Source organism: Topomyia yanbarensis, chromosome 3 (genome assembly GCF_030247195.1).
Source record: "Topomyia yanbarensis strain Yona2022 chromosome 3, ASM3024719v1, whole genome shotgun sequence".
Taxonomy (NCBI): domain Eukaryota; kingdom Metazoa; phylum Arthropoda; class Insecta; order Diptera; family Culicidae; genus Topomyia; species Topomyia yanbarensis.
Genome location: NC_080672.1, coordinates 370834786 through 370851595, shown reverse-complemented (window position 1 = coordinate 370851595; position 16810 = coordinate 370834786). Strand labels below are relative to the sequence as shown.

Below are 16810 nucleotides of genomic sequence, written 5' to 3'. Positions count from 1 at the left end.
CTCGAAGCTACCGCAGAACGATTGACGTACAGCGCGCGTTCAGTTCTTTGCGCTGTGTGCCGTTATGCGAAAGTGCGGGTAAGCATTTTTCGTCTTAGGTCAGAGATTCCTGTATATTTTCCTCTTCATCTAATCCTACCGCATAATTGATCGATGTTTATATTTGGAAAAGTGACTGAGTTTTCTCTCTTGTTTCTGTCTCTTTGCAGCTGGTTGGCTATTTAACGACAAGTAACAAATAATACAAAATCAAAAAAAAGAATAGCAAAACGCCAAGACGAAACACAAATGCTGCTGAAGCAAAGACAGAACGATTGTAACAATCGATACCCATTCAGAACGAGAGAGCACTAGGCGAGCACACAGACAAGAACTGCCGCCAGCTGTACCGTTGCTCTCCCCCGCGAAAATCCTACCTTCTGGCAATTACTACACGGGAAAAACTGACACGGCCAGACGAAACAGAACGAAATGAAAATTTCCGGTGGCAATCAGGTGTTGTTTTGCGAGCAGGTGGGCACGGTAACTTCTTTTTTCGAGCAGTGGAACGACTGCGAACGAACGGTGGTTCTCTATGCGCTGCTAAAACGAGTCCCATTTGCCAACTTAAAGTTCCTGCAGCTATCGATCGATTATAACCTTGCCCAGAACTACAGCTCCCAGAGCAAGCTGCAACTGCTAGAAACGCACGCCAACAATGCAAACTTTTTGAACAAACTTGTCCAGCGATATCAGACCACCTGCTGCGGGATGGTGGGTGCTGGAGAGACGGGGCCAACCGCCAACAATAGTAATAATAATAATAATAACAATAACAACAACAATTGTAACATTGCCAACAACAATTTGACCCCACCCGATTCGGGCTACGATTCGGAGAAGAAAAATTCCACCTTTGATCTGTCCTCAACTTCTTCCTCATCCTGTTCGTCCACATCGGGTATGTCCTGCGGTTCGTCCTCATCCCAAGCGACGACGCCAGCAGCGACAGTGGGTGGCGCTTCGGCCACGAACAAAGCTGACCAGGGCAACCAGCCGCCCAGTCTGTCGACGACAGTGGTGGCGCAAAGCAAAACCAAACTGACCGAAACCAAGAAGGACATCCTGAACGACATGCTGACGTACCTACCACTGCTCAAGCCAGGTAACGACGACGTGAAGAGTGTGTACATGTCGCTGATTCCGGCCGCAGTCGAAGACGCCTGCCAGCAGGCGGTACCCACTGAGCTGGTGCAGCACATACTGTCCTATCTGCTGATACATCCGGCAGTGAATAATGACGATAGAAGGTAAGGACACGGACAGAACATGCCCGCTTCCTGAGCAGTCAGGCCAGGTCAGGCAATTGAATTAATTTTGGACTCGTTTGATTTCGTTATTCACCTACCACCACCAGCCCCACCTTCCGACATCAGCAGTCATCCTGACATATACACATACAGACACCTTCTTGCACGGTCACTTACCTAAAACATGCCATGAATTTTTGCTTACAAATCGTTTGAGTTAAAAAAAATGTTTGCACAATCTAATCTGATCGTTTTTTCACCTCTTCGCCAAATCTAGCGCGTTTGTTTTTGTCGTGATTCGTATTGTTACATAAATAAACACTTTTCTGTACTAATTCTCATCCCATCGCAAAGTTTTTTATCCCAATATTTATTTCATTATTTTGCATAACGCACGGCTGAGCTTACTGGGAAATTTCACAGTCCTGGAACATAACATAAAATTTTTGGTTCACATTCGTTTATTTTAGTCATAGTCGTCTTTTAGTGCGATACAACGTTTATAGCGGTCTTCAATATTTTTCGATATTTTTTGTGTGTAATACCTTGCGTTAAACCCTGCGAAATGCGCCTCTTTTTCTGCCATCATTTGAGTACAAACGGTTGCCAGATTCAGATTCGGAGCCAGGTGATAGTGACGTGGGTTCTTGTCCGACGAAAAAGTGGCGCGTAAAAGAATTTCGTTACCTAATTCGGTCGGAGCATAAGGTTTGTTTTTGAACACCAGCCAACAGACATCGCATCAAAAGCCTGAAAATTTTTCGTTTGTTTAAATGGTTCTGTCAAATGTTGAATGTCACATGTTTCTGATCTGATGAGATGTTCGGGGTGTCAGCTATCGCATAGGACTCAAATTTTCAATCACTGGTCACGACAAGATCGATTTGATCAATTATTTCAGGCGGATTGCCGCAAGGATGGTTCCATATGTGAGCTTGTACGACCATACTCAAATTCTTCCATCCTTTTGATCGTTTTTTCGATGTAGTAGAGTTGCAAAAACGGAGAAGCTTGATAATTCTAAGCTGATGAAAATTAGTGACGAAAAAGAAATAAAATGAAATCCTTTCTTGAGGGATGCAACCCAAATCGTGTTTTCGCTTTTGGAGCTAGCCTCAATCCGGCACTAGCTTAGTTCTGTCACTAAGTTAGTGTCGGATTCTGATGAGACGAAATCGAAACGCAAATTCCATAACTAATTTCTAACTATATAGGGGTTTGTGTTTCGACTTCATCTCTTGAGAAACATTGCATGTGTTGGTTAAAAATAACCGTCGATTTCAATATGTCTCATCAGCAAATGGAGAATTCATCAAGCTTCTCGGAAACACTGAGGTTTTGCTATTTCAAAAGGTGTAAAACTTGGGAGCGGGCCATTTGGCATAATGGACATTTGGCATAAAGTCATTTGGCATAAGGTCATTTGGCATAATGAACATTTGGCATAACGGTTATTTGGCATAATGGTCATTTGGCATAATTTGGAGAATTGATCACACTGAAGGTCATTGGCATAACAGACATTTGGCATAATGGTCATTTGACATAACGGACATTTGGCATAGTTTGGCTAAGTGATGTTACGTTTTCTTTGGAGGGCATCCTCAGCTTGCAATAAAAAGAGCGCACATTTTTCTATAATAAATTTATATTTACTGTCATTCCAGTTGCCTGACCTCCGCCCTATTCTCCTGTCCTAACCTTCACACTATTCTTTCCTGTCTCGTTTTTCCCTTCACATCTTTCACATACGTCTCACCACATTACACAACTCTTCTTTTTTACCATCACTGTCTAGATGTGACGTTCTTCCTTCACCTAGCCTGTCAGCAATTCTGCAACCTGCAAGGAACAATGTATCACTCCGTAATTTCCGCATATCGTCTTCGCCGACCAGCATTTTCCGCATGTCGCCTTCGTCGTTTTATGGTCTCCTTTTCGTTGACTAGAAGAATTATTCATCGGCCGTCTCGGCATTGTTTCCCTTGCCGACTGGTTGTATCGTGCGATACCGAAGCTGATTCGTTAACACCAGCGTAAACGGATAGAAATATACTTGGTTCTTCTCCAGATGCGGGACCGCAGATAGACGAGCTGTCCCATATCGAACAGCAAAAAGCAGCCACCACGATACACCACCGCTCTGGCCGGCGGCCCGAGCAAGAAGAAAGAACTCTTCCAAATTCGTATGATGCTGACAGGCAATTTATTCTTTCACGGAAGTTTCATACAATGTTTCAATAATTAAAATTATTCTTATTATCTTTCTTTATATCATGAGATGTTCTTTCGAATTATTTACTTTATAATTTTTGGATTTCGTAATTTCCCTCGAACGATGAACGTTATTGTCAACATACAATCAAAATACATAATACATACATGAAAGGATATACTCAAAAAACATCCTGGTAATCAACTTTATCACTACATATACCTATGCCAAACGACCGTTATGCTAAATTACTGTTTCCTCAGCATAAAAATATTTGTGCGGAAAGACCTTCAGCAGTAGCACGGCTTAAAATTATGCCGAAATACTTGCTTCTCGAACAGTTTTAAATTATGTTTTTCCCCTGTAGTTGAAAAAATGGCAAATAACCTCCAGTGTGATTACTTCTCAAAATTTTGCCAAATGTCCGATATGCCAAATGTCCGTTTTACCAAATGTCCGTTGTGCCAAATGACCGTTATGCCAAATGACCTGCTGTGTGATCAATTCTCAAAATTATGCTAAATGACCATTATGTCAAATGACCGTTATGCCAAATGACCTTCAATGTAATCAATTCTCAAAATTATGCCAAATGACCATTATGCCAAATAACCGTTATATTAAATGTCCGTTATGCCAAATGACTATGCCAATTGACCCAGACCCGTAAAACATGATATGTGTGCGCCATATTTAAAATTTGACCATGCCCTGAACTTTTCAATCCACCTGTATTTTGATTGGGAGGAGACCATACTGCAGGTCATTTAGCAGATTTTTTTTTAACTTCTGGAAGTCAGTTGGCATAATTATATTTATTATCAGGGAATGGTACCATCGTATCACTCCTCTAGATCATGAGAATTCCCTTATAAAATTTCTCCACACTTCACGACTTTTCCACCAGTGAGTTTTCACTTTTCCAGACAGCTTTCGGATAATTAAAATTGCTTGCCTGTTAGCCTTCTTTAGATCATGAGCTGTTCTTTATATATAAAGTATAAACATATCAAGCTAGCCCAATTACGGTACTATTTGACTCAAGCGAAATGAATTTTAATAACGACTCGATGCATTTACAAACATTTATTTCTTTATCGTGTAACCTAGTTGGTCTTAAAGAAATGGAATGGGGAAAAGCCAATTTGAGCGAAACATCGAATCTTCTCAAATTGGCGTAAAATCTCATATCTTTTCAATTATATGTACAGTACAAAACCAAACAATAAATAAAAAATGTAACAAAAAATAACACAATAAAATGAACATGAAGAAAAGTAGCTAATATTTTTACATTTTTACAAAGGCTACAGGCTAAAATGTCGTCAGTAAATATCTGGCAAGTCAGAAACTCCTCGTTCGGTTTTTGAAGTTAGTGGATGACACGTCGAAATCGAACACTTAATTGAATGTAGCAGACATGAAGCGGATAGTATCACGGCCACCATACAGGGAGCTCCTATGTTCCAACAGAAAAAGCTTCGTTGACGGAGCACACGTTCCAGTGCATAGTGCAAGTATTGCAAGATTAACTTTGTCAAATCAACTTTGTCGATCAGAGCACCAGCGTCCATATTACTTAAATGAAACGAACCGAGCGAAGTTCGTGGAAGTTGATCTTTTTGGGATGAATTCATAGATCACGAGAGCACATCGTTCATAATGATCTCAAAAATTTCTAAGCAGACACACAATGAAATAATTTCTCTGTAATTTTCAGCAGACGTCCTTTTTTGAACACAGGAAACATAGTTGACCTTTTCCAGTTGGAAGGAGTTGTTAACGGTAAAACGGTTGGATAGAGTTGTTAACGGTAAAATTAACGCATCCGCGCATTTCTTGAGAACACATGAAAGTATGCCATCAAGACCAGGACTGATTGATTATTTTAGCTTGCTCACTGTTGATGGAACCTTCCGAAAAATGGGCATTATTCACGGCGGCAAAATATTCAACGGCACAGTCACTATCTTCTACACGCTCAAATGTGCCAATATATATGAGGGAGTACTGATGAAAGTCCCAAGAAATCTCGCTGAGTCCATCCAATAGCGCAGCGCAAGTGGTAGAAATGTAAGAGCGAAGCACGTTGATTACAGGTGATGTGTGGAGTTGAGGATTAAGGGCGACCCTATCATGTGCGTCCCAAATAAGGCCAGACTGATTGTAGTCTCCAAACAATAACGCCCAACCATTACTTCCAAGGCAAGAAAAAACAGCATCATTCGATCGTACGTGGTTGTTAGCACTGACTAGATCACTCGTACGATCTGGTAGTAAATAAATTAAACCACAGTTTAACGAAGAGCTGGATTGACGAAGCTACTCAATGCGGAAGCTACGGCGATGAGTACGCCCTCTCCGTCCGCGTGATTTACGGCTGGCCACAAAACTGCGATCGTTTCTGTAAAAGTCAATTGTATCGCCAAAAAGCTGACGAGAATGAATCCTATAATCTACTCAGGTCTCGGTGAGCACAATTATGTCGTAAAGGGAAGAAGAGATTGCTAGGAAGACTCCTTCGATTTTTGTACGAAGGCCCCGGACGCGCTGGTAATAAATCGCCAGTTTATTATTCGAGTCTACATTGAGAATCAGTTACTCCACATCGTTAAAAGATGTTCGTCTGATAACCCGAACGCCTGAATGTAGTCATTACTTGAGAGACGAGCCGTATCATTTGAAGCTTCTGCAGGATATATACTGCTCCTAATGTTACCTGACATAGTAAAGGCGCATGCTTGATGACCAAACAGATTTGATGAAGTGACGAAGCTATGATGATCGGGTGACATCACGCACGCCTGGAAGGTAGCATTACTTAAAAGACGAGCAGTACCATTCGAAGATTCAGCAGGACATATACTGGGCTAGCCAACAGCCCTAGAAACCCCAGAAGGTTTTAGCGCCGAGTTTGAGTGTAGGGAGCATGGTCGGAAGATGGAGCAAGAGAAAAAACTAAAAGAAGCGGAGTTTGATCAGATGCAATTGCAAATATAGCAGACGGTGATTGAAAAATAATTCCGTTTGAGAGAGGCGATTGATCTGGATGAGGAAGGCGACGAAGCCGACCAGATTGTCACAGTTCCTTCAGTAAGGTACACCAGTGGAAGGCACTCATTTCGCAGAGCAAAAACACGTGCTTGTTTCTGACAACGTTAAGATCAAGATCCCTGTATGTATGGATAATGGAAATGGCTTCACTTACTTGGAAAGTGGCAATTAAAAGATTTATGTATTTCGAAAAAGTGGAAGTGTCGCAAGGGCAAGAAACCAGCAAGAATACCTGATCGCGAGTATCAAGACAGTAATCAAGATGATGATACGGACGTAAACGACAACGAGAGAGACATGAATGACCCCAAAATTGAGAACAAGAACATTTTCCCGACGCGAAAAAAGATCTCCTCCCGCAATAGCAAGTTACGTGCACGGTATCCTAGAGGCAATCAATAAAATTGATTATTTTTATTTTTTACATTTTGTAAATATATAAAAGACATCCGGCTCCTCTAAGATAGCGCATTAAGCCGTGTTAAATAAACGAATAAAAAACAGTGGAAGGTAGCCAACCTGACGTTGGTTGGCCAGACAGAATGCATTCTAGACAGGACGGCATGCAGCAACCAAATGGTCTTGACCAGGGTATTCTAGAAGCGGCGTTGGCAGCTATTTCGTTAAGGCAGTCAACTTTTGAGCCAACGTTCGGCCGCAGGCCACCATAGTGTCAATAATGGGTAGGAACCTTGCTCGGTTCCATCCACGCATAGCAGCAGTTGAATGCATTCCAGAATTATATCTCTCCTGTCAACCAGCATCCAGCAGGCAATTCGTTTACCGTTCCGTCAGTAGGAAATTCGAGTTTTACAAACACCGCGCAATCGACAGCAGTGAATCAATGCAGTACTGGACAGTGATAGTGGAAGATTTACTGGGAGTGATGTACTCCCAGTCGTACATCGGCCAATCGTTACCGCCCGTCCTCTCTGCAGTAAAAAGCGTTTCGAGAAGGCATATAGTTCCATCTGGCGGCTAATTGAAACCGCAGGAGCAACCACAACTTTAGAAGTTCCACGTTAGAGAAGAGCAACCTCCTGTTGAGCAGGTGTATTGGGGACCGACACAATGACAATTGGCAGCAAGACGCGCTATGGCTAAGGAGCCTTTTTCAGTAATCCGAAAGACTGGCCGCTGTTCATTAGCACGTACGCTAATTCTGCTCGGACGTGCGGAGAATTTGGTAAGCTTACAACGGTGCCTGAAGGGGCACACACTGGAGACCGTGCGAGGTCCTTTGCTGTATCCCACTCTTTGTTGATCCATACGCTGTTGCAGAAGATCCGAGGGGTGTCCGCGCCCAAACAGGAAAGACTCGATACGCTAATCGGATTCGGTATGGCGGTACAGAACTTCAGTGATCATCAAGAAACAGGGAGACACTTAGCGCTTCTCAACAACCCTATGCTATTGTTTGAGTTGGAAGAGAAGCTTCCAGCACATATGGACAGGAGCTGGACTGGTCGCTGTACAAAACGCGCTGTTAAAATCTGTTCGTTCTCGTAATATATGCACACGTTGGTGCGTGCAGCAATAGACGCGATTCTGCGCCACAACCTTACAGCAGCGGCAGCGGATGCTCGCTCGATCGAGAAATGTTCTTCGATATCGACGAAGAAAGAAGCAGTTGGCCATCCGACGCGCTTGTCAAATTCAAAGTGTCTCATTTGCAATAACCCGGGTAAAAGATCATTCAGGATTCGACAAGAAAACAGTTAATGAACGCTGGAAGACAATACAGCAACTCGGTTTATATCGGCTCTGCCTTGGAACACACGGAAGGCGCCCCGGTAAGACACTACCTATCGCTGTACTCCAAATAGGACACGAATAAGACACACCGGGCCAGAGATGGCGGAAAGTCGTTGAAGTATGACGGTAATCTTTTTAAGAACGACGTCAATACGGTGAAGAACGGGACCAAGCAAGGATCGAGTGCAGCTATGCCAAGCAGTTCGAAAGCTGTCACCTATCATCATTTCGTTGGAAAGATGACTTTGTTTCATATTATTCTAGTGACCTTGTATGGAAACAATCGATCTATACCGGTGTATGCTTTCTTGGACGACGGCTCGGAGAGAACACTGATCGACGAAGAGCTGATACGGGAGCTTGGCGTTGTAGGAGATCCTCAACCTTTGTGTCTACAGTGGACGGCAAACGAAAAGGAATCCGAAACCAGTGCTCCACGAATCACTCTAACGATAGCGAGTCAATCAGGGTACGACAGACAATCCCTGTTGAATGTGCGCACAGTGAAGCTAGATCTACCATATACGGAAGCATTTGCTTATATGAAAGGTCTGCCAGCCGAAGACTACGATCATGCACTCCCTCGTATTCTTATAGGGAACGGCAATGCTCATGTAACGTCTACACTTTTAAGCATCATGATGGTTAACGGGGAGAACCGATTGCGACGACGCGGCTGGGTTGGATCACATACGGATCTAATCAGCAAATATTTTCCTGATATGTGAGTGCCAGAAGAATCACCAGTCAATGCACGAACTGCTCCACTTTTCTCGGTCGAGAATTTGGGAATTATGGAAGTAGCGCTGCCATATTCGGCGGAGGTGCAACGACCGAACCAAATCCTCAGAGAGACCACGAAGCGAGTCGGATAACATGTTGAGACGGGGCTTCTTTGGAAGTACGACTGTTTCGAGTTTCCCGGCAGCTACCCGATGGTTGTTCGTCGCCTGCAATGCTTGGAGCGGTGTAAGAAGGCAGCTGAATGAATACCAGGAGAAAGGGCAACCTCGAAGGAGCTCCAAGAGCCGTTCTAAATCCAAAGATTTGCATAATCTGCGATGCAACAGCAAAGGTGGACGGTATATCACTTAACACTATGTTGCTCAAAGGGCCGGATCTCCTGAAGACGTTGTTGGAGTTTTTTCGGGTTCCTGAAGAAACGTCGCTATCTGTGTGGATCTGAAGGAGATCATTCATCAAGTCAGATTCGGCTGGAGGATCGATGTGTACCCGATGGATACTTTCGGGGCCACTTGTTCATCGTGCTCTGTCCAGTTTGTTAATAATTTAAACGCCGAAGAATATTCTCAGGAGTATCCAATGGCAGCCGATGCCATGATACGGAAACATTACGTGGATGACTACCACCTGGACAGCCCCGTTGATGATGCAGAAGCGGTGAAACTGTCTCTCGAGATCAAGCATGTTCACTCGTTCGAAGGATTTCTTCTTCGGAAGTGGTTTTCGAACTCAAAACAAGTTCTCGCACGGGTCGTGTATATAGATCCAGCGACCAAGAAGAATTTTCAGCTGCACAAGAACACCTCAACGGAACGCGTACTCAGGATGTACTGGAAGCCAGTCGAAGACGTTTTAACGTTTTGTACTGCACTGACCACGAACGCAGAGCATTCAACTAAACGGGTGGTCATGGGTCCTTTCGACCGAACCGGGTTACTGTTACTTTTTGGATACCTGTGGAGTGCTAAGACCGGATCGGTTGAGCTGATTCCGGAAAAGATGTATGAAAAGTGCACGCAATGGTCGAAAATATTTCGCTATCTGTACCAGATAAGAATCCCCCGGTGCTACTTCCCTGAACACTCGGTGAAAGACATCATGTCATTGCAGCTTCATGTCTACGTAGATGCTAGTGAAGACGGCCTACGCATGTATCGTCTATTTTCGGGAAGTGTTTCCGGATGGAATTTCCGTAGTGTTAATCGGTAGATCATTTAAAATTACTCCACTAAAGGCACACACTCCAATTCAAGGTTGGAGCTGATGGCTGCAGTAATCGGGATACGGATAATGAAAAATATACTCAACGGTCACACGTTAACGGTCGAATTGACTGTACTCTGAAGTAATTCCAAGACAGTGACTGCTGACCTGAATAAATTCTGACCATCAAAGATATGACGTTGGGTATCAACGAAGAAGAACGTCGCTGATGATGCGACAACATGGATAAAAGGTCCTTGTATGTCTCCTAACGGCCGTTGGTTTCAGGTTGATGTCGACAAGCTATATATGCCCGAAGATCACTGGAGCACAGAAGTGAACCCAGACAGCGTAACGACCGAGGAATGGCTAAGGTCGTGTATGGTACACAAGGAGGTTGTACTGTAGCTAATAAGATGGGGTGGATTCTCGAAGATGACTCGCTTGTGTCGGATATGTTTATCGCTTCGTGGAAAAAACCTGTGGCGAACGGTAAAAAGAAATGCACGGTTGGGTAGACCACACTTACTTCATCTTCGTTGGGTTTAGTGGGAGCAGTATCCAGACGAAGTTGCGAGTCTGACGTTAATACGTGGCTCGCGACCGAAGCTTTAAGTACAACAGGAGAAAACCAGTAAAACTCGCAAACTGTCTCCTTACTTGGACGTGAAAGGATTAATACGTTTCGACAGCAGGATCTCTGTAGCGACCTTGGTTTCATTCGACACGAAGTTTTCAATTATCTTACTCAAGGAACATCTAGTGACTCGATTGGTGGTAGAATGGCACCACCAGTGATATTTACATGCGAATGGTAAGACTGCGTTTCCACATATTGCATCTATACTCGTTCGTGCGTAAGGTGGTAAAAGAATGTCCGGTGTGAAAACTGAAGAAACCAGGTCTTGCGATACGACGAATGGATCCACTTCCTGCGGCCAGGTTGCAGGCGTTCATTCTCCTACGTAGGTGTCGACAATTTCGGGACAATCGCGTGGATAACGCTGTTCATGTGCATGATCGCCCGAGCAATCTATCTCGAGGTGGCACACGTGCTCTCAATGGAATCCTGCAAGATGGCGATCAGGCGTTGCATCGTAAACATTTGCAGCGATAGGGGTACGAACTTCGTAGAATCGAGTAATGAGCAGGAGATGAACAAAATCAACCATTAGCTCGTCGAAACGTTCACAAACAAAAATACAAAGTAGGTGTTCAACTCACCGGGAACACCTCACATTGGAGGTGCGTGCGGTTTATGAGGTCTGTGAAAACCGCACTAATCGCGATGGAGATTTCTCGAACGCGAAAAGAAGAAATGTTATCCACAGTGCTAGTGGAAGTTGAGAGCGCAGTCAATTCGGGACCGCTGACACTAAACCACTTCCTTCTACTGAACTCGAGCGTTGTAACACAGACACCGAAAAACGGTGACGGATCCAAGGCAAACTTGCAGGAACGTTTGGCATCTATGTCAAACAATGGTAGATGAATTATGGCTCAAGGTAGGGGATTTGGTGATCAGCGTGGAGGAGAGAAGATACGAAACGGGTGGTTTAGAGGACGTGTAGTGAAGGTCGTCCTATATTTCAGACGGGTTGGTTCATCCGGTGGTAGCACAGCTGGCGCGGATCGATGCAGAAGTCGGTAAAGCTGAGTAGGAGATGCCTGACCTGCTATACGGGTCGGGAAATGCTACGGTATGTCACGCTGAACTCTCTGCGATCAACTACACGGTCGGCAACTTCTCAGTGAATGACAGCCATGTATCTTCCGTGTGCGTAGGACCTGTCGAAAGGTTGGATTGATTTTACTAGAAGATGGTAGATGATACATGTCAATACAGTGCAGACCCTTGGTGAATTTTAGGCTGATAAAACGATGATATATTTTTCTTTCTTTTTAAGAAACCGAAGCTCTCAAAAAATTCTTTAGTCCCTAGATATAACCTCAAAAACTTTCCTGATTATTTAGCTTAAATTTCCTTGAAGGGCGCCTGATAGCGCAAAATTTAAAAAAATATTTTTTTTTTTGCATATTTCGGATCTCTAAGATAAGAAAAAATATGCTCAAGAAAGGATTTACTCGAATTCAACTTGGTTCGTCTGCTAGAGCCCATCAAACTACCAATTACCAATTTTTATATGAGGCTGATAAAATATGGTTAAAAAGCTGATAAAATCGGGGGTAGATAAAATCAGGTCTTTGCTGTAGTTGTAATGATTTACTAGTTGCTCAGTAGACTTACAATAAGAAAGGCAATTTTGGGGAAATCGACTCTCTTCTAGCATCTGAATCATACACTAAAAATGAAGCATCAGATTCACGATTCGCGCGCGAGCATTCAAAAATACACCCGAATGTGCGAATGGCCACACAGTTATAAAATCGAATTTATGCACGCAAAGTAACAAACACGCTAGCACATGCGACACGCACGTTAACATACAAACATGTTAGCACCTGCGACAAGCACGTTGACATACAAAGGCTCCAGACTCTCGCGATCATCCTCACACGCCCGCGCCTGCGGTCTCACCATAATAATGCTCTGATGACTAAGTTAGCGTTTCAGTGCTTATAAATATACAAACACGGTCTCAACAGTGAACCTACAAACGCTTGTGTTCGCGCGATCATAAATCGGTTACGTCTCGGCCCTAACACCCTAGGTCCACGCTTTGAGCTGGACCAATAAAAAATGACGCTCATATCCACTAGACATGGTGACATGACCGGGAACTCTAGTGATATGGAACACTCTCTTCAAGCATTTGAACCGTACGCTGAAAATTCACGGTCCGCGGAAGATCACCCAAGAACACGCGAAAATGCGAATGGATTGACGATTGTAAAATCGATGTTATACGGTTAAAGTTACATACACGCTAGCACACGCAAGATACAAACGCCCACGGTCGATCACGTTACTGTACAAACGCTCGAATCCTTCTCGATGATACATACAATCGTGAAGTCCCAACACCCGCAGATATTGGAACCATACAATGAATATCATTCAGAATCACGACCCGCTGCAATTGGCCTAAAGCAGTGTTTTAGTGGGTGACATTTCCCGTCTCGTCTGAAATTGCAGTGAGTGATTCTGACGCAGGGCCCTTCCGGGTCTACAGGTCCAGCAGGACAACTCTCTAAAAGAAACTTGACGTAGATTAGTAAAAATGAGAGAATTGTCTAATATAGTTGTCGACTATTATATACACTCAAACTGAATATAGACGATGAAGCCGTGAAATGAATCCAAAAGTTTGTTGGAAATACATCGAGAAAGTATGTAACGACAAGACTTCTGGTTAGCCAGAAGCAGTGCTAAGATTTTTGGGGCAGAATTATCGGCAAACGCAAATACCAGAACTATAAATATCAGCCGTTTACTTTTATCTTAATTCAAACAATTTCATATCTTCTTACCGCTTGTTTATCATAATTATATTATTACATTCAAACGTTTATCGTTATTCAGCTAGAAAAAAAACTTCAGTTTGCTTAAAATGCACGAAACCCCAAGTTATACCTACACATTTAGCGTTAAACCTCTCATTCCCAGACCCGACCATTATGATTTATTTATCCAAAAAATCACTTATCATCTCGTCACTTTCAGATCTCTTAGTTACTGGCTGCGCCATCTGGAGGAGCACATCGCTTCCTCTTACATCCCGACAACGCTTACCACGACCTCATCAGCGGTAGCAGCAACGGCCAGCAGCGCCTGCAACAACACCAACAACAACGCAAATAAGCTTACTCCATGTGGCAGCAGCTACTTCATCCTTCCACCGGCAGCTAACGCAGCAGGCATGAACCAACAACAGCAGCATCAGCAACAACAGTCACTTGTTGGTAGATCCAACAATCCGGCCGCCCCTAAATCCGGTAGTCAACAATCGTTACAGTTCCTCGCAGCTGGCTCTTGGCACCATCTTCCACGTCACCAGCAACATCATCATCAGCAACAACAACAACAACACCCACATCTTCACCAGAACAGTGGCAGTGGTAGCACTGACAGCAGTAATCAACTGTCCCAGCAGCCTACACCTTCGCTCAGCATTTCCAATTCCACCACATCGCTGTTGTCTAAATCTCAGCAGAGTCTGAATCAGGCGAGCAGCAGTAGCAGTAGTTCTAGTTCTTGTCTCGATAGCACTGCCTCGCAGCTGCTGAAAACAACCAACATGCTGGTTAGTCTGGATTGGACACCGGAAGTTCCTGGCTCAGAGGAAGGGGATAGAGGAGGTGGAAATAGTGCCGGTAGCATGGAAAATGTTTCGATCAAGGAGTTTGTTCCGGTAAAGCGCTTTTTTTTAACTTCAGCTCGAAAAGTTTATCTAATTTCCGTTCTGTCTCGTCTCGTAGGTTCCATTCGGCTATCACACACCGGCAGGAAGTAACAAACCGATGGGCAATAGTGCCAACAACAATAGCAGTAGCAACAGTACCAAGCACCATCATCTGATCGCTTCTTCTAGTCAAGCCCAAGGCTATCTGGGCAACAGTAGTGTCAATAGTACCTTGACGAACGGCAACAGTTTAAATCTGAACGGCAGCGGCAATCTGAGCCATACAATGGTCCTGACGGATCTGGACTCGAGTGATGATAATCATCTGAGCTTCAGCAAGAACGGGACGGAGATTTTCGATTACGATTGTGATTACGATAACGAGGAAGAGTTTAATTATCTAGCTCGAGCGGCGGCAGTAGCTGCTGCTTCCGGAGGAGCATCTTCCATCGGAACTAGTTCTAGTTCCGGGGTGCACACCGCGGCTGGTTCCGCGGTTACGGCCGGAACAGGAACCGGAACAGTAGGTCCTGGCAGTAGCAGTGGTAGCAGTAAAAATCGTGTTTCCTTCGATGCTAACATTAGCGACTATTTAAGGGTTCCTCCGATTGCGGTGGGAGATTTCGATATGGACGGAAGTGGCCTGTTGAAAACTCGGCGATCCAACAGTTTGACAACCACAGTGAGCAGTGCGTGCGGGCTGTCCGTTGGGGAACTGAACCAACAGAAACAGAACAACGAATGCCTGTCGGCGGAAAACCTGAGCAATTTACAGCTGTTACAGAACAAACCGCGAAGCTTTTCACTCACAATGGAAAGTCCCCGTTCTTCGTTGACTTCCAGTGGTTCGGAAACCCGATTGGATGATTTTAAACAACATCAGATGGCTAAAATGTACGGACAGCCGAATGTCGGAATGTCTGGCATTGCTCACTGGTTGAAAAGCTTGCGGCTGCACAAGTATGTGTGGTTATTTTCCAACCTTACGTATGAGCAAATGTTGGACATGAACGAGGAATATCTAGCGAGTCTTGGTGTTACCAAAGGAGCCCGCCACAAACTGGTTCTTTGTATACAAAAACTGAAGGAAAGATACGGAGTTCTTGTCCAAATGGAAAAGGATCTGCTTGCTACTGGCGGAACCAAAGGTCAGCTTACTGTTATGTTTGAAGAATTGACAGGTCTTGTGTTGACGCCGATCAAACCGACTGGACTCGATCGTAAGGATGATATTCCCGGGCAGTTTATGAAGCTGTTCGATTTGAGTGAGTGTTTCTATTCTGGGTTAGTGAAGTATTAGCTAATATTTTTCTTCGTTTTTTTTAGTCGGATCAATTCTGCTGGCGAGGCCTGTCTGTGGTTCGCAAGAGGAAGAGTATCTAAACGTCTACACCTGGTTGTTGGAACGGGCCCTGCATAATGAGGCATTTGCACCGCACGTGGTGCAAATCAAAGAGTACAAGTACAAGGCTAACAAAATCAAGATGCAGTTTACACCGAAGGCTCACTATGTGAAAAATGCTAACCTGAATGGGAACATCAACAAACCAAGGTGGGTGCTATTAGCGTAGAACATTCCAATAGCATGTTATCTAGTTGGCTACGTCTTTTAGTAATGCGCACTTCGATACCTACATTTTGTGTCGAACCGGGGCGAATTGTATAAGAGTAATCCACAAATGAACATACAAAATTGATGCTCTTTCCACCATTTTCATTCCTTACTCAGTTACACAGGTGCAATTTGTTATTCTGGTTATCTTTAGGTGAATAATTTGTTGCTGTATACCCTTTATTTCACTTCCGCTACGGCTCTTTCGTATATGTTTCCCCTAAAACGCCCGCCTTAGCTAAATAGTTCGCTTCCTCATTATCTGAGATGGAACAATGCGAGAGAACCCAAATTAGGGTAAGATTGTACGATCTTACAGACAAAGCACGCAGGAGCTCCCTTATTTTCCCCTGAAAATATGGAAGGAGTTTTCTAGATTCCTTCGAACGGAGAGCTTCTATTGAGCTGAGGCTGTCCGTAACAATAAAGTAATGATCCCAGGGGTATACGGAATGATTGCAAGCTTTGCGACGTAAACTGAAGCAGTATCATTGAGGTTGAATGGGATGGTGAGGTTTCGATTTAATATAACAGTGGAGCCGTTGAGAGTTGACCGTAAAATATCTTGTTGCAGTGCAGACTTCTCGAAATTTACTACAAAAAATGCTTGGGAGTACTTGCGGTCGTATGTGAC

At 43.9% G+C, this 16810-nt stretch overlaps 1 protein-coding gene across 1 annotated transcript in view; it reads left to right on the top strand.

Moving 5' to 3' along the window:
* The window catches only part of LOC131694162 (protein Smaug), a 52334-nt gene that overhangs the window by 24026 nt on the left and 11498 nt on the right, over positions 1 to 16810 (top strand). Inside the window, exons 2-5 of the mRNA XM_058982636.1 lie at positions 210 to 1289; positions 13886 to 14573; positions 14641 to 15829; positions 15891 to 16116. Coding sequence (XP_058838619.1) covers positions 472 to 1289; positions 13886 to 14573; positions 14641 to 15829; positions 15891 to 16116 — 2921 coding nt within the window. The 5' untranslated portion in view covers positions 210 to 471. The remainder of the gene's footprint in view (positions 1 to 209; positions 1290 to 13885; positions 14574 to 14640; positions 15830 to 15890; positions 16117 to 16810) is intronic.